Raw genomic sequence first — 19092 nt, 5'->3', positions numbered from 1 at the left:
AAAATTACTTTGAAGTTAGTTGATTGCTGTAAGATCTATTTTTATACATGTTGAATGGAATTTTCAAATTTTTACTTTTTTCCCTAGTTGCCTGTTAATCTCCAGTAAGAGATGAAGACACAAATTCCTAGAGTTAAAATGTATACTTTGCAATCCAAAAGAGAAAAAGCATATGAGAATATACAGATGACAAAAGCTGCTAATGGCAGTCAGGTGCCCTGTGGACAAGGCAGACCCATGCCCACCCAGCCCATCTCATCCTCTGCCTTTCAAACCAGCCCCACAGTGTCCCTGTGGGTTGGACCATGCTCAGCCTCCATGCAAGGCCACGGAACCTCCCGTGTCCACCGGTGCCGTCCACCAACACACTTCATCTCCAGCCTGCCTGCACGTCTGCCTCCCATATGTCAGTGCTGGCACTGCTGGGTCTGTAGTTAACAGCTCAGATCCTTTCCAAAGAAGTCATGCATCCAGAGCTCCCAGAATCCTTTCCCCAGAGATATCTAAGCTGGCTTTGCTTGGCTTTAACAAACCTCCAAGCTCAACTTCCAAGAAACTAGAAAGTATGGTCATTTTGCCTTTATTTGGCATGTATGCATGGGTATGTGCGTGTGCATGCACATGCATGTGTGTGTGTACACGCATGTATTGGCAGTTCTGGGGTCTGAGGGTCTGAACTAAGGAACTCATGGTTGCTAAGTTGGCACTCTATCATATGAGCCACTCTTCCAGCCCTGCCTTTTGCTTGTTATTTTAGAAATGTAATCTAGAAATGTAATTAGCCTGGGCTAGCCTCAAGTAACTTCACATCTCAGCCTCCTGATTACAGGTATGAGGGCTGGGCCTGTTTTCAGGTTCACTTATTTATCTCAAGTATTTTCAATGCAGAGAAAAAGCCAGACATACTCACAAGGCTGCAAATCTGTAGCCCTGACCATGGCTTCAGTGCTCACCCCAACAGAGTGCAAACAAAGAAGCAGTGCTCCTGAGTCACGGGGCCCCTACCAATCCCCTGCTATAAACAGGTTCTGACAAAGCCAACACACAATTATGACTGCACTATACTCAAAAATAAAAGGATGGATATGTGCACTTTTGTTCATCCATTCAACAGACACCTACTGAGCTCTCCCCCTGAGCCATTATCACAGCCCCGTGGCTACAGCTGAGCACACAAAAGAAAAATCAAAGGGAGCAATGGACACTGCAGAGGCCAATTTACTATTGTCTAGGCAGAATTTTCTAGAAATGGTGATCACACACACAACTGTAACAGTGCCAGGCTCCAGTGGAACATGGAAGAACGGAGCAGATGGTCTCCACCCAATATATCCAAACTCTTGGTCTCAACTCTGCCTCCTCACTCCCCTGTGGAGCCTCAGCCTCTCCATCCATAAAACTGCAATTTTTCAACCTGGACCACACAGGCACAGAATCTCTAGATGCCCTAAAATGTTAAGGCAAGCCAGGTAAGTATAGATACGAATTCATACAAGCACCCTCTACCCCACAGAAATCCATCCTCAATATATTTACAGGGCTGGCTCTGAAAACTAAACTCCAATAACAAGGTGATCACACAAAACAAGATCAGGTCTGATAGGTGGCATGTGCACACAAATACACACACACACACACAATCTACAACAGATCACAAATGATGCAGGACACAGTGAGATATGGTTTTGTCACATGCTTAGGTCCCAGGGGGGTCTTGGCACCACAGCCTTTCTGCGGCATTTAACTAGACTTGCAGACCGGCAGAGATGCCTAATGGGCATGCAGCCCTATGAATTACATGAAGCTGAGGTGAGGTGCACCTGTAACCACACAAAGCCACAGATTACCAGCCATTGTTTCCTAATCCAGAGTCTATCCATCGCTTCCTAACCCAAACTCTCTTCTTTCTCCCTTGCCTAATGATAAGAGGCTAAAATCCATGCAAAGATGTTCATCCAGAACTTGTCCACCTCCGTCCTAGATGAGTTGGCTTACCAAATACTTCTACAGCTTGGCTTGGTTTCAAGCCCTTGTTAAGCAGCAAATAACAGACAGGGTAGACAGCAGTGTGATGACATGATGTCAGAACTAATGTGACATATGACAACATATATATAATATGGTCACAGTATGGTATTTGCCATGATATGACATGTGATTGGTATGATCACTAATGTACTAGATGAAATGATAGATAATTGGCAGGGCCTATAAATATATTAGATGACACATATGGCATCAGATGGCCTATAGCAAATGTGATATAACATGTTACAGATGACATCCTGTGATGACAGGACATTGACACAATATGACAGGACATAGGGACACGTCATGTGACATATGATACCATGTGTTGTATGACGTGTCATATATGATATGAGATCCTGAGCCTTCTCCAAGCCAGGACTCCTTCCTTCCACTTCTTTCCTGTTCCCCTTCCTCCCTTTTTCCCCAGGTCTAGTCCAGCACTTCCTCCAGTTTGTTCCTTTTCTCCAGGGCAGTGGCTGTTTATCAGTCACTGGGGGTGGGGGGGGGGACTTTACCATTCAGTTCTAGAGCACAATCCAGACCTTGGGATCTGGGCACAGAGCAGCCTCACTAGAGACTCCCTGACTGGAAGGGCTGGTTTTGCTCACTGTCCCTGCTTCTCAGGATGCTCATGAATCTGGCTCCCTCCTCAGGCCTCCTCTCACTAGCTACAGAATGACCACTGGGGTGGCCTGTAGCAAGCTGTGGAAGCTGAGCTGGGTCAGGGTCTCGCTCATCTGCACAGCCTCGACAGAGGTGATATTCTGTGAGTTCTTGCACCCAAAACTGCTTCATCACATCCTCCCCCAGACATTTCTTGCGCTACTGCTTTCCATTCCAAGCATAAAACTTCATGCCAACTACTGTTAACCCATCTCACTGGAATGTGTTGAGATGTTTGAGTTTGGATGGATCTTCCATCTGTCAATCTGCAGCTCCTCACCTCCAACTTGATGTTCAGCTCTCTATCCATCTTTGATAAGGACAAGCAAGGCCAACCAAGAAATCAGCAGGCTGGGCCTTGCTGTTGTCCTAATATGCCAGTAGGCCTCATATGCCTGGCCCAGCCATTTCTTCCCACACAGTACCAGAAACAGAGACCAGCCTGGAGAGACCAGCATCCACCCCCTTCCTTTGCAGGGGACTCAGTCAAACTTAGGCCAGCCCTTTCTGAATGGTTTACTGAGCTCAGCTACAAAGGTCATTTCTTCCTGACCTCTCAGGTATACCTGACAACACACAGGAATCCTGTGGACAAAGAAAAATATATCACAAACTGACTTCCCAACACTCACTTCCCAACCCAGGTGAGAATGTCTGATGCAGACCCTCCTGCTGCTGCCTTGGCTCCCCAGCACTGGACAGACCTCTGCACAGCACAGCACTTACGTGATGGTGTCGATCATGTCCAGGCCCATCTCCACACAGCAGTGGGCGTGGTCGGCCTTTGGCTGGGTGAGGCCCGACACACAGTAGTAGCAGTCCCCAAGGATCTTGATGCGACGACAGTGGTTCTCCTTCAGGAAAGACAAAGCACGTGGTCAGTGAGGCCTGGCTGGCCGGCCTGGGCAGCTCTACCTCATCTCTCTCCATGCTGATGACCGCAAAGCATGTGGACAACTCACCATGCTGCTGTAATGGCCTCTGATGGCAGGGACCATACTCATGCTGCTGCTCTCTTCACTACCCCCAGTCTCCCATCCATCCTCACCAGTTGGCCAACCCTAGGGCCAGGTGGAAGGCTACTTCTGTGAGGAATTTCTGTAACGCCCCCACCCCACCCCAAGAGACTGGCACACCCTTCTAGGTGTCCCCTGGATAGGTCCTCTCAACCTTACCACCCCTGGGGCACACATTCAGAAAGCACCATCATGAAGGTTCACTTTGTGAATGGCCTTATACTAAGCTACCAAGAAAAGAACTGGAGTATCTCTTATCTGAAATGCTTGGGACCACAGGGTTTCAGCCTTGAGAATTCTTTTTCTTTTTCAGATTTTAAAATACTTTTCAGATTTTCTTGGTTGAACATCCCTCATTCAAAAGTCTGGAGCCTTCAAATGCCTCAGAATCCTAGTTTTTAATTGTGAACATGACATATAAAGGTTCAGTTTCTAGCTTTTCCGATTGGAATGCTCAATCTGTCATAGAGCCTCTGTGGACCATCTGCCCCAACCTCAACCAGGCAAAAGAGAATGGCCTTGGGCGCCCTCTGCTGAGGAAAGCAAAGGGAAGCTGGCCAAGAAGGGGACCAATCAAAACCAAACAGGCCCAGGAATCTATTTAGTAAAGTCTCCACAAGATGTGTCCCAGAGATGTGTGGAAAAATGATGAGGGAAGAGGGAAGCAGCTAATACAAAAGCACAGATGAGGGAAAAATGTTAAAGAGTAAAAATGGAAAAAAAATTTAAGATACATTAAGGAATTAACCAACTGCAATAGGTTTATTAATTATGTGAGAAAGATCAATATGAACTGCCTTGCATTTCTTTCACGTATTTTGAGATGGCAATCCACAGGGCCGCAGGCAGGACCGCTGTGTAGAGCTGTTCTTCTGTTGGGGGAATGGGTTGCATGGGTAGAAGAAAATGGTGGATCCAAGGAGGCTTTCTCTGAGTCCCTGCCCCACCCATCTGCCTAGGAAAGTTCACAGGAAGAAAGAGCTCAAGGCTGGTATGACACCTGGCCAGCCAGCCAGCCATGACCTTCTGTCTTTCTGCTGGCTGCTTCCTGGAAATCTGTTCTGGTCATTTCATCCCTTTGCCCTTCCATAATTTACATTCTCACCCATCCCAGCAGCCTAAAGCTCAAAATGCTATTTAGGCTTCAACCATGTGGCCTATTCTTTTGTGTCATATATGTGGTGCATGGCCCCTATATTTCTGCATGTTAATAAATGTGTATGAATTTTCCTTCTCTCTCTCTCTCTCTCTCTCTCTCACACACACACACACACACACACACACACTTGCTCGCTCACTCTTTCTCTCTCTCCTCTCTCTTTCTCTCTCTCTTTTTTTGTTGTTGGTAGGGCTTGAACTCAGGGCTTGGGTGACGTCCCTGAGCTCTTTTGCTCAAGGCCAGCACTCTAGCACATGAAGCCACAGCACCAGTTTTCTGGTGGTTATTTAAGCCACAGCACTACTTCAGGTTTTCTGGTGGTTACTTGGAGATAAGTCTCATGGACTTTCCTGCCCAAGCTTGTTTCAAACTGCAATGCTCAGATCTCAGCCTCCTGAGTAGCTAGGATGACAGGTGTGAGCCACTAGCACCCAGCTTGGAATTTTCTTATGACCCCATTGTTAGTTTATTTCACAGACTAAAATGATGGTACCTTCAGAAAAAGAAAAGAAAAAATTAAACTTATCCTACACATTTTTCTATTTGAAGACGGTCTAACAACTTGGAGGCCTGGTTGGGTGACCCTGACAGCTCACCTTCCACATGCAGACCTACTGAGCTCCAGTCCACCTCCTCAGATGCCTCTTAGCTAGTATCTCACATGGGATCTGCCCTGCCCAAGTTACCCTGGTACAGGTACCAGACGACTAGAGACCACATCAAGCGCTCAAGAAGATACACAGATTATTCAAAGCTGCTAAACCTGCCTTACTCCAGCCTCCCTCTAAAACACACAATAAGGATATGCTTCCTTGTTCCTGGCTGCTGGTGCCCTCAGTGCTTACCTCAGGAGCCCATATAGGCAAGAGAGCATGATGCAGCTCTTACTGGAGGACTGTGATTCAATGACATTGGCCTCTCTGCTCACACTATCTAAATTAAAATCCCATAGAACAATCAAGACCTATGTCCCTCTCATATGTCTCCTGACTGAGACAAGCCCGTCAGAACACATATGACAAAATGAAAAGATGATTTTTAAGCCGGGCGCTGGTGGCTCACGCCTGTAATCCTAGCTACTCAGGAGGCTGAGATCTGAGGCTCGCGGTTCAAAGCCAGCCCGGGCAGGAGAGACCGTGAGACTCCTATCTCCAATAAACCACCAGAAAACCGGAAGTGGCGCTGTAGCTCAAGTGGTAGAGCGCTCGCCTTGAGCTGAAGAGCTGAGGGACAGCGCCCAGGCCCAGAGTTCAAGCCCCACGACCGACAAAAAAAAAAAAAAAAAAAAAAAGATGATTTTTAGACAACAGGGATAAACCCAACCCATCTGGTGTTATAAATGATGTGGAGATTTGATGCAAATAGTAAAGCACCTGCCTTGCAAGCACAAGGCCCTAAGTTCAAACCCCAGTGCCATCCCTTAGAAAAGAAATGCTGTGCCTCTCAGGCTGTGGTTGGGTGTGATAATGGCATGGTAGGGGTAGTGGTAGAGGGTGGGCATCCTCAGACAGTAGAGCTATGCAACCTCTACGGGAAGAGAGGTGCTGTCTAGTACCTGGGAGCAGGTGGAGGGCAGACACCAAGCAAGACTGGCCATAATTAATGGCTGCTGAAGCTATGCTATGGAGCACGGGGCTCATGACAGTATACTATCTTGGTGCGTGTTTGAAGACTCCCTCAATAAGTTCTAGAATGTGAGTCTCTAAAGTGCAGGGGTAGGTCCTTACCTGTTCATGCTTTATCCTATCATCTAGAAAAATGTGGAGTCTACAGTGGGGACTCAGTAGTTGTTTTCTGAATGAATACACACAAGAATGACTTTTCTATAACACAACTGAGAACAAAATACCCAAAAGAACAACTTTAGAGTTAAGATTTATTTGGCTTAAAGTTTTCAGAGGTTAGTCCACCAACTGTGGGAAGGGCATGGCAGAGTAGCACAGTTAGCATCATGGTAGCCAGGGTGCATCAGGAATACAGGAAGAGGCCAAGGAAAGAGAAAGCCAAGGGTACACCCCCAGGGACCTATTTCTTCCACCAAGGCTCCACCCTAAAGATTCCCAACCCTCCCAATATAGCACCATCATCTAGGAACCAAATGTTCTAAACATGAGGCTGTAGGGGGACATTTCACATTCAACACACAACTATGTACACTGGCCACCCCAGTGGATGGACTGGGTGGACACCTTTCTAGATCATTAGAGCATTGAAAGTCCTCCCCATCTAACTAATCTGCTTCTTGCACCAGCCTCATCTCATGCTTTCCCAATCAGCTCTTTCTCTCACATCATAACCATGGTCTCCTTCATAGCCAGTCTTGTATATCTGTAATTCCAACTTCCATGAAAAGCCTTCTCCTCTCCACACTCTCTACCTTCAGCCCATCTTCCTGAAAATGCACCACGTTCTCCCTCCACGCAGCTACCAGGATGCTTGATTTTTCACACTGACCAGACCACATGAAGCTTCTTATTCAGCAAATTCTTTGTTATGCAGCAAAGTCCCCTTCCTGAGCTGTAAGTACCAGGACTATAGTCCTCATATGATTTGCCCGACAGTACCATACAAGCTTGCTACAAGTACCCCATTAACAGAGAATACAGCTCACCAAAAAGTTCACTGCAGGCCTCCAATGTGGCCACATTATTTTTTTTTTTGAGACTATGCTGATCCTGGGATTTAAACTCAGGGCCTAGGCACTGTCCCAGAGCTCAAGGTTTTAGCTCAAGGCTAGTACTCTAGCACTTAAGCCAAACTTCCACTTCCAGCTTTTTTGGTGTTTAACTGAAGATAAAATTCTCACAGACTTTCTCTCCAGGGCTGGCTTTGAACTATGATCCTCAGATCTCAGTCCTTTGAGTAGCAAGAATTACAGGTGTGAGCCACTGGTACCTGGCACAATGTGGCCACTTTTTGGTCAGTCATAGGGCTTGAACTCTGGGCCTGGGCACTGTCCTGGAGTTCTTCAGCTCAAGGCAGTTGCTCTACCATTAAGCTATAGTACCACTTCTGGTTTTCTGGTGGTTAATTGGAAAGAAGAATCTCAAGGACTTTCCTGCCTGGGCTGGCTTTGAACTGTGATAGTCAGATCTCAGCCAACTGAATAGCTAGGATTTCAGGTGTGAGCCAGCGGTACCTGGCACACAATGTGGCCATTTTTTAAGTGGCTCACAAGTAGAGCTTGTGAAGATTGTTCTGGTGCTTTCTTGTATTTCATAGGCAGGGAAACTGAGACATGAGAAGTAAGGATGATGTGGCTATGTCCCAGGGTTACCTGCTGAACCTTGACCTCTGAATCTAGGCTAATAAAGGTTTCCATGAGGGCAACATATGACAGGTCCTTAGGAACAGCAGTGTGTGTGTGTGTGTGTGTGTGTGTGTGTGTGTGTGTGTGTGTGTGTGTGTGTGTGTGTGTGTGTGTGTGTGTGTGTGTGTGTGTGTGTGTGTGTTTGGTTGGTCTGGTCATGGGGCTTGAACTCAGGACCTGGGCACACTATTCCTGAGCTTTAGTGCTCAAGGCTAGCGCTCTACTACTTTGAGCCACAGCTTCACTTCTAGTTTTCTGGTGGTTAATTGGAAATGAGTCTCACAGACTTTGAAGCTAGCCTGGACTAGCTTCAAACCACAATCCTCAGATTTCAGCCTCATAAGTAGCCACCAGTGCCCAGCTAAGAATGGCTTTTTGCTGAAAACACTGACTAACGGCTCACCTGGGCACGCAAGGTAGCTAAAGGTAAAACGAAAACCTGGCCTCTGACTCCATTTTGCACCTGTTTCTTCTACCTTGGTTCAGACACCTGCTTAGCTCTGCATGTAGGCATAGTTAGCACTCAAGGAGTGTTGATTCCTAACTGATCTCACCCTGCCCCACTTAAAGGGGGGTGAGTAACAGGAATCTCACTGCCAGCTTTTGCAGTGTCTTATTCAAGACTCTAGAGGAGGCCTACCGTCTCCTCTTGGGTTTCAGGAACAGCAAAGCCTCACGGACAGGTAACTCATGATGAGAACCTCCCCACCCCCACTCCCCTAAGCAGGAATAACACTCTCTCCTGTGGCTGGATTCTCCCCTCTAGCAATAATAAAGGCTTCCCCTGCAGAACCAGAACTGAGATATTCACCAACCTTGACCCAGACTGCTTAATTATGCCAACCTCTCATCCCCTGCCTCCGTTTTTCCTTGATTTAAACCCAAAGCTCAGGTCAATACCCTGAAGATGGGCTGAAATGTTTAATTTACACCATCCCAAATGAACATTAGGATGAAAAAGCCTTTCCTACCTTTTCACTATTACTTTTTGCTTTCTTTCTGTGGTGTAAATGGCTGGACATGAGATGTTGAAACCCCCAGAATCAGGCCTTTGGCCTAGGGCTCTAGTAACAAAAGGCCAGGAGAGCAACCAGAGGCAGAAATGAACAGACTACTGATGTCACTGGCACCTGACACAGATAGCTCTTTTGGAAATAGCCAGAGTAAACACAGAATACATGCAAAACAAGAACAGCTCACTCACCCAAGCCATAACAATGTCATGTGTGAGCAGCAAAGGTTGAGTGTGTCACAGGGCTGCGGGCTGGCCTTGCATGTGACCACGAGGTCCCTGATATGTCAGTCTGCAGGATGGCTGCTCAGATTGGTACACATGTACTATTGCCTCTAAAGCACGAGTCAGTGCAAAGGATCCTAAATTAAATTTTCACTAACTTTTGTGCAAATGCTTGTCTTCCACAGGTCCTTGAGGACCAGAAAGTGTCTGTGTGTCTGTGTTTGAGGACAGCACTGATACAAGGCCATCATCATGCCCAGTGTACCCCACAGCATCTCTCAGACCCGGGAGGTCATCAGCAAGCCCAGTGCACCCCACAGCATCTCTCAGATTCAGGGGCTGTCTAACCTTGCTCCACTGCCCACCAAAACTCTGTGTGAAACAGTCACTATCTACTAACACAGGTGCTTGTACCATGTGAGGTCTGAATCAAGCCTTTGACATATGCTAGAAAATCATCATATTGGAGCTAAGAAGCTACAATAATACAATATGCACTCACTGGGGAAATGTTGTGGAAGGGGTCTGGGATTATGTTCATGGCTAAGGAACTGTGTCTTCATCTACCTGAGGTGTGGGTGAAGGATAGTCCCCAGGCTGGCTCAGCTGATGAGAGGCCATGCTGAGCACACTGTGATCTCCCCAACACCCACCTTGACCCCCAGAACCAGCTAAATGTGACCAACCAGGTCAAATTCTGTGAAGAAAACTCACCCATTGGAGCTGAGAAGATGGCTCAGTGGTAGAGTGTTGCCTTGCATGCATGAGGCCCTGGGTTTAATTCCTCAGTACCACATAAGCAGGAAAAAAAAGCCAGAAGTGGCGCTGTGGCTCAAGTGGTAAAGTACTAGCCTTGAGCCAAAGAACTGAGGGACAGCACCCAGGCCCAGAGTTCAGGCCCCACAACGGACAAGAAAAAACAAAACAAAACAAAAACTCATCCAGTGAAGGGGCCCCACCCCTCCCTCCATTTGTGGCAATGGAATAAAACCAAAGGCCGGATCAGGGGTTTCTCTGTGACTTCAAAGATGTGTGGTCACTTTCTCAAATACACATGGGTAGAAGAAACAATGCAGATCTAACAGGTATCCAGTTAGTGGGGGAAAGGTCACAAACCTTGCTGTCATCTGTTCCCATCAACCATGACTAAGGAGGCAAATAAACCACCAGCTTCTATTGAGACGAAAGCAAACATGCCTGTGTTTATCTAACTGCCCGTGAAGACCTTCAGACAGAGAAGGTGTTTGGACTGCAGCTGGAGGTGATTTTCCACACCTGCATATCACAGAGGCCACCCTGCCCCTCGATGCTAGGGACTCAGACCCAAAATAGACACACCTGGGAGAGTCTTTGTACTCCTCAAAAAGAACTCATGGGGGAGGAGGATGCTAAGTGTCATTTTGATTGGCATTTCCTTTAAGGATAGGGATGTCAAGCATTTATGCATTTGTTGGTCATCTATACTTCTTTCAAGAAGTGTTTGTTCAGTTCGTTTGTCCATTTATTAATTGGGCCATTGATTTTGTGGGGGAGGAAGTTTATTTTTTAAGCTACTAGCATATTCTGGTTATTACACCCTTGCCAGATATCCAGCTGGCAAATATCTTCTCCCATTCTGTAGGCTGTCTTTTCAGACTACTAGCTCTATCCTTTGCCTTTTAGCATGATGAAATCCCACTTGTCAATCCTCTCTCCTATTTGCTGAGTCCTTGGTATGTTATTCAGGAGGTTCCTGCTTATGCCAGTAAGTTCTACACTTTCCCTACTCTTTACCATGATGAAAGACCTTGGAACAATTAACATGACATTGACAAGAAAGAATATTAGGATATTAAAATCTTTGAGCTTTAGGCATCAATGGGAAGGAGGCAGACAAATGTGGAAAGGGAGAACAAATAGAGACAAAAGACTTTATATACACATGTGAAAATGGAACAAGGCAACCTGATGAAACTGGTTGGGGAAGGGGAGGGGACAAGTGGGGTGATTATGATCCAGAAGCATTGTATACATCAATGCCCTTGTTAAAATGAACACCCTTGGTATACACCTAATGGATAGCAATTGAAAAAACTCAAGCAGTTTACAGCAAAACAGTTCAAAACACACCACCCTTGGGGGACACAAAAGATAAAAAAGTGACACAAAAGTCAGGGAGAGAAGGAGCCTTGTCACTTGAGTTTCCTAGCTGCCTACACCTAGGGAATAATCATTCAAATTGAACGTCTAAAGATGAAGACCTTCTGCCTACCAGGAAGGAACACAGAGAAATAACAGTGTATACACGGTAGAAGGAAACAGGTATCATTTAAAGTGAAACAGAAAATTGTTTTTTAAAAAAGTCATCAGGTAGGACCCACAGGCCATGCTGAAGATAGTCTAGGTAGAAGTGGCATCCTAGAAGAAAGAGGGAGGAAAGCAAAGCGTTTGAAAAGAGCGACTTGGATTTCTTTATCTTTTCCAAATCTGCTATAGCTATGAAGTCATAGATGTAAGAAGCTAAGTAAACGCCAAGTACAGGAAACACTTAGGAAACCACACTAAAGCACATTAAAATCAGGTTTTCTAGAACATAGATAAAGAGAAAAATCCCAAAAGTAGATAGAGAGGAAAAAAAGGCCTATTTCACACCAAGGAAGAAGACAGAGAAAGACAATGGAGCAACACTGCTAAAGTATGAAAGGAAAAAAGTAAAACTAAATTGTGAACCCGAAATTTATGTCCAGTAGAAATTTTAAAAGAGGCAAAATAAAGAGCTTTTCAGAAATACAGAAACTAATAGAATTCATCCCCAATACATTCGCCCTGCAAGACATATTAAAAGAATTCCTTTGATTTCCTAGGCAGAAAAATACAAAACTCAGGCATACTGAGGGAAGAGCCATGGAAATGGTAACTATGTGAATAAACAGATAAGGCTTGTTTATTAGTTAAATCTCTTTTAAAACTAATTAACTGTGTAAACACAATCGTTGCCATGCAAAACAGAGTTTATAACACAAGAGAAAGTTAAATGCATGGCAACAATTTCATAAAGGCCAAGAGAGGAGGTACAGAAGCATACCAATGTAAACTTCCTATCCTGTAAGTAATAAACCACACAACGGTGGGTTGTTAGGAGGGAAAATAGCTACTATAAAACCTAAAGCAATGATTAAAAATAACTAAAACAATGCTTTCTACTAGTAAGCCAACAAAGGCAGGAAGACATAACCATGAAACATATTCAATCAATCTACAAAAAGATTTAGAAAAAGCAAGAAGTGGGACAGGGAACAGATGGGACAGAAGCAAACAGCAAGGTGGCAGCCTTCCATATGAAACACAAAGAATGTAGTCCAGACATCCCAACTGAAAGCAGAGACTGTTGTTCTACATAAAAAATAAAATAGAAGCAAAGCAAAACCAAACTAGAAGTAAACTTAACCAAAAAAGACACAAACAGACTAAAAATAAAAGGGAAAACATTTTTCCTTCCCTCCTTTTCTCTCTTTCTTTCTTCCTTCCTTCCTTCATCCCTTCCTTCCTTCCTTCTTTCCTTCCTTCCCTTTCCTGATCCTGGGTCTTGAATTCATGTCCTCATGCTAACTTGCTTTCTTATTCAGAGTTGGCCCTCTACCACTTGAACCACATCTCTAGCCCAACGTTTTGCTGGTTAATTAGAGATGGTATCTCACAGACTTTTCTGTCTGAGTTGGCTTTGAACCTTGATCCTTACCTCAGTCTCCTGAATAGCAAAGATTATAGACTTGAGTTACTGATGTTGGGCAAAGATGTTCTTTCTGATAATAATAATAATAATAAGTATAAGTTGGCCTGGCTCTAGTAATACCAGGCACCTGAGATTACAAAAGAAAGTTTATTGTTAGGATGAAGAAGGGCATTTTTAATAACAATTGTGACTCTAATAACAGACCTTAAGAATACATGAAGCAAAAACCAACAGAACTGAAATAAGGAATCTAGGATTTTGTTGGAGATTTTGATACATCTCTCATATAATGGAGAGAAATCACAGTAATGACAAAGGAGACAGGAATAGCTCTATCACCAATAGGAATACTTCTGCATTTATAGAAATCACTATTGGCAAAAGTAGTCTATGAAAGCAGTGCATTGCAAATCCACCTCATTTGTGGATTTATTATGGCAGGTTCTGGCCAAATACAGTGAAAAATAATAGTAAATTAGTTAAAAGTCAGCAAGAAATTTCAAAACCCAAAAATGTCCATATTCTTGCATGTCCTTTGTGCAGAGTCCTGTGACATATGGACAGATACTGGGTCTAACTGGTGACATGTTGGCATCTCGTGGATGATGGGGACTTTCCCAGGGCTCCGGAGTGGAATCCACTTCCCTATGCCCACTCTCAGGTGATAGGCACCTAAACTCCTAGAAGCAGATGGACAGGGACTGGGACAATAGGTTCCTAGATCTGCCAGGTCTGTACCATGAACTCACTGCACTCTTGAGCTCCCTGTGACATTGCCCCGACCATGACCCCTCACCCCTGCCACGAGGCGTGCCTTGTGTCTGCTACGTTCTTCCTGTCTCCTGACTCTTCTCGGGTCACAATTCCATTAGAGTTGATCAGGTTTGTTGAGATTTTTTTCCTGCTCTTTCTCTATACCTTTGCTGCTCAGTTTTCTAACTGCATTAACCACACTCCATGTTGCATGTTTTGGGGGGTGACAGGAGTCTGCTCATAGACACTGGCTTTCTAATAAAGACTCTTGATTCAACCTTTCAGAATGTGACTTCGCTGTATCTCTTGATAGAATTCCTGTCTAACATCAGCTGGTCTTTATACTGTCAGTTATGCTTAAGTTATTGTATGATCTGCTGAGTGTGTCCCTGGCCTTAAGTTTGTGAAAAATCTCCCTCCTAAAAAGCAAATAGTGCCTAAAGAGCAACATGAAAGTTAATGGACTTAATTTTAAATTTGTTGAAAAGTGATGTTTCTTTAGTAGAAGTTAAGACTGTGGCATTGTGGGAAAAATGGATCAAGCATCCACAGTACAGTACTGAATTTGATGCATCTTTAGGCATTCATTCACAGGATTTCCTCAACGTGGTCTCTTGGGAACCCTGTACCCACAGATACCCAGTCTCTATTGTATACTTTATTTTCAGGTACATACAGTCATTTTCCACACAGACAATATTCTAGGCCTTAAAGTGAAAAGAATTCATATAATTAAAAATATGTTCTATGACCACAATAGAATTATAACAAAAGTCAAATACAAAAAGACTGGGCTGAGGGTTAACCACAGTGGTAGAGCACTTGTCTAGAATACATGAGGCCCTAAGTTCAATCACCAGCACAGAAGGAAGGAAGGAAGGGAGGAAGGGAGGGAGGAGGGAGGGAGGGAGGGAGGGAGGGAGGGAGGGAGGGAGGGAGGGAGGGAAAGTCAAAACATAATTGAAATAGAAAGATATTTTTAAAAAGCTTGAACTACAGGCCAAAAGACAAATTAAAAATATTTTGAACTAAATAAAAATAAAACAGTAACATCAGAAATTTCAGGATACTGATAAAACAGGACTTTGTGGGAAGGTTATGAACCCCCAAAATCTCAAGTAGATGACCTCAGTTTCCATTTAAGAAACTATAAACCAATAAAGAATAAATTAAATAAAAAGTCAGAAGGAAATAAGTAGCTCTGAAATTAATGAAACAGAAAAATCAGTGAAACAATAAAGTAGTAAGTTTCCTTAAAAATAGGTAAAATTGTTAAACCTCAAATCAGAACAACCATCAAAGAAGAGAAGATACAAATTACCAAAATCAGTAATAAGAGTGGTGATATCCACTCAAGGTCTACAGATACTGAAAAGCAATGAGGAAATATGGTGAGCAGATTTATTCTAGTGATTCCGATCATTTAAAGTAAGTTGAAAGAAATAAAGACTACATAGCCAGGCCTGGTCAAAATTAATTAGACCCTGTCTCAAAACTGAAGTCACACATAGTGGTGCATGGCTCAAATGGAAAAGCTCTTGCCTAGCAGGCATAAGGGCCTGAGTTAAATCCCTAGTACTGTAGTGGGGGTGGGGGAGGAAAGAAAATAAATCAATAATCAAATAATTCCAGGAAAAAAATTGAAAACAGATAACCTAACCAACTCAATGAATGTATAGGGAAATTTCTTTTCTGTAAAGAGAAAACCAGGTCCAGATGGATTTACTACCCATCTAAGTAAGAAATAATTCCATTTGTACACAAACTTTTCCAGAAACTTTTACACAGAAGAACTAGAGGAGACAGTTCCAAACTCAACTATGATATCAACATTACTTTGACATAAAAAGGCAATAAGAAATCTAACGCCAACAATATCTAAAACATATAATATGACCAAAAGGACTCATGCAAGGATGTTTTTTGTCATTCTGCCATCAATCTAATCTACCACATTCGTAGACTAAAATAGAAATCATATGATCATCACTATATAGATGAAAAGAAAAAAATTTTCAAGTACCAATCCTGATTTTTTTAAATGTCTTATTGGTGGTGGTGGTGTCATTTGGTTTTGCCCTTGGTTTGCTTGGGGTTTTTTGTTATTGTTATTGTTCTGTCTTCTGAGGGTGGGTACAAGAAGAAGGAATGACGGACAAATGCAGTTATGGTACTCAATAGATACTAGGCAGAAAATGAACTCTACAATTTGTAAGCAGGGATTGGAGGGGAAACTGGGGGGAAGCAAAGGAAAAGGTGAGATTGTTTAAAAAGAAATGTCCTCAGTACCTAACTTATAAAAAGGTAACCCCTCTGTATAATGCCTTAAAAATAACAACAAAATTACATTTAAAAATAAATCTCTCAGTAAACTAGGAATAAAAAGAAATTTGTTCACTTGATTTAAAAAAAAAATCCACAGCTACTTAGCCACAGCTCAATGCAGTTAAGCACTAGGAAAAAAGAAAATCACAATGATGTACCATCATTGTGACGGTACATCACATCCATGCTAAAATGGCAAATGTGATTAAAATATTTTGTGGAAATGGCTTCTTTCTGGAGGAGATGGGGCACTGGGGTTTGAACTCAGGGCCTCCTGCTTGTGAGGCAGGAGTTCTACCACGTAAGCCACATTCCTAGTCTTTATTCCCCCATTATTTTTTGGTTTCCTTTTTGCCTGGGCCAGCCTGGACAGCAATCCTCCTATTTGCACTTCCTATATAGCTGGGAAGATAGACAGGCACCGCTGCTCTGAGCTTTGGTTGAGATGGGATCCTGCAGATCTTTTGTCTGGACTGGCTTAAAACTGTTACCCTCTTGATCTCAACTTCCTGAGCAGCTAGGATTACAGGCATGAGTCACTGTACCTGGCTTCTCTATGACTTTTGATTAGGCAAGACCAGATCAAATGGCCCGGGTAGAAGGTCCAGCCCCACCTAATGGGCCACAAATGAGAAAAATGTCTCAAACAGGACTAAGGACCCTCAATCCAGAAGTTTCTTAAAGGATTAGCTTCCTGGTAAAAGACAAAAGCAAGACAGAGAATGTGGAAAGCCACTCACTGAGTCTTCAAAGCCACCATTGCATTTCCCAGACAGCAGTTTCTTCTGGAAGCTTCTGCCACCCTCCCTACCCCCCACCCAGCATCCGAACAAAATACATTTTTTGAACCAAGTGCAGAGGGGCTAGAGACCCCAACTTCCCCCTCCCCATCCCTCACACTGTACGATGGTCATGCCACTCACATTAGCATGCCTCCTTCATGCACACCAGAAGTCCTTTTCACTGGACAGGAAGGGAGAATCTGGGGACTGACTTAGCCCTGGGGGCAAGGAAAGCTGTTTGGGGACACTCAAGCCATCTCCAGCAGGATAGGTCTAGTGGGCTGCCAGACGAAAAGCTGTGAGGTTTTGGCAGACAGGCAGCACTTTCGCCAGCCAAAAACATCTCAGCCAGAGTGTATGTCCCTCCCAAATGGAGAATGACTGCCCTCCTTCCCCAAGTGGCCCAGGATACCATGGGGTGTCTCAGAGGAAGGGGCTCTCACCCACCACCTCAGAGAGAAACAGTGAGGTCTGGGATGCAAAGATCTAGTGGGTACCGTCCCCACAGCCTCACACGCCACATGTCACCCATCTCTGCCTGCCCAGGCTGTGGTCACATCCTGCATGCAGGACTCTGCCTCCCAGTTCAACTAGTGTTGGTGAAGCTCTGCCAGATGCACAAGCTACTTGGCGCTTTCTGCTACAGGACAACAGCACCCTGTTGGCTCTGATCCTGTCGTTGCTCTGAGTAGCACAATTTATCCCCAATATCCCTACGGGCACTAAAGGAAAGTGAGGAATAGACTAGGGACAGACCTGGGACAGCCTGATTTCTCAGCTTGGATCCCAGCTTCACATGCCCTGGGCCTGCTATAAACACCATGTTCGGGGGTCGGGGTGAGAGAGAGAGGGAATCATACATTAAGAGCCTGTGGAAGCCTTGTGGCCAACATAGCTACATTCCAGAAGTGCAAAAGGCTCCTGAGACAGCAGATTGCCCTCCACATGAGGCCATGATAGCCAATGAGAAACATGCCCACACAGAGGCTCAGCTTCCAAGCACACCCCAAGCCAAGGCTGCTGCCTAGACCTCCAGCAGGACCTAGCTGCCAGAAAGGGCTTTACAAATGTCAGCATGAGGGCTGAGAAGGTGGCTCAGTGGTAGAGTGCTTGCATGCCTGAGGCCCTGGGTTCGATTCCTCAGCACCACATAAGCAAAAAGAAAAAAGCCAGAAGTGGCGCTGTGGTTCAAGTGGTAGAGCGCTAGCCTTGAGCTGAAGAGCTGAGGGACAGTGCCCAGGCCCAGAGTTCAAGCCCCACGACCGGACCCAAAAAAAACCTCAAATGTCAGCATGAGCCCCTACCCAGCATCATCCATGAGGCACCCTGCAGACAGCATCAGCTCCAGAAGGGTGACAAACCCAGGACAAGGATGGCATCTACCAAGAGCCATGGCTCCCTCAGAATCAGCACTGTGGACCCTAGCTCCTCTGTGTGGGCTCATGTGTGAGGCCAGCCAGTGCCGGGGGCAGACAGTAGGACTAAGCCTCAGCTGGAAGGATGTAGGCTGCACTTGACCCTCATTTTCTCAGGTGGCCTGGGCAGGGCTCAGGTCCAAGCAGTCAATGAACAGTGAGGCATCAAGCAACAGGGCCTTAAGTGCCTTGCTGCAGCACAGCTGAGCATTCTTAGTCTGGCTCACATGACAGCATGGTGAGCCCACAAAGCATCATTCCAGAAGCCATTCTGATTTAACCTCCACAACACAAAACACTGCTTACCGTGGCTAATTCATCAAACTTGCCGAAGAGCTCATTGAGCAGTTTCACCAGTTCCTGAGCCGTGCACTGGGAGGCCAAGCCCGTGAAACCTACGATGTCTGCAAACAGGATGCTGTAAGAGAAAGGGGAACCAGAGCCATCACTGTCAGTCTCCATACCTGTTCATCTAGTTACACTGGAACTTTATGGCCATTCACTAGCCACTACTCACTCATTACCCTCCTCTCCCCTGGGGAACGATCACACCTCACTCAGGTCTGTGAACTTGATGGCCTTAGATACCTCGTGTCCACAGACTCATTTTCCATCTGCAGGTGACTCTTAAATTTCATTGGCATAAATGTCCTCTGGTTTTATTCTTATTTTCACATATTGTAGCATTT

The 19092-nt window shown here is 44.8% G+C and overlaps 1 protein-coding gene across 1 annotated transcript in view; it reads right to left on the bottom strand.

The window, feature by feature from the left end:
• The window catches only part of Adcy1 (adenylate cyclase 1), a 94053-nt gene that overhangs the window by 35890 nt on the left and 39071 nt on the right, over nucleotides 1–19092 (bottom strand). Inside the window, exons 4-5 of the mRNA XM_042702395.1 lie at nucleotides 18710–18821; nucleotides 3421–3548 (exon numbers count right to left, since the gene is read on the bottom strand). Coding sequence (XP_042558329.1) covers nucleotides 3421–3548; nucleotides 18710–18821 — 240 coding nt within the window. The remainder of the gene's footprint in view (nucleotides 1–3420; nucleotides 3549–18709; nucleotides 18822–19092) is intronic.

The sequence above is a fragment of the Dipodomys spectabilis genome, unplaced genomic scaffold (assembly GCF_019054845.1).
Source record: "Dipodomys spectabilis isolate Male_0828 unplaced genomic scaffold, ASM1905484v1 ptg000322l, whole genome shotgun sequence".
In the NCBI taxonomy this organism is placed as follows: domain Eukaryota; kingdom Metazoa; phylum Chordata; class Mammalia; order Rodentia; family Heteromyidae; genus Dipodomys; species Dipodomys spectabilis.
This window is presented reverse-complemented; position numbering and strand designations above follow the sequence as displayed.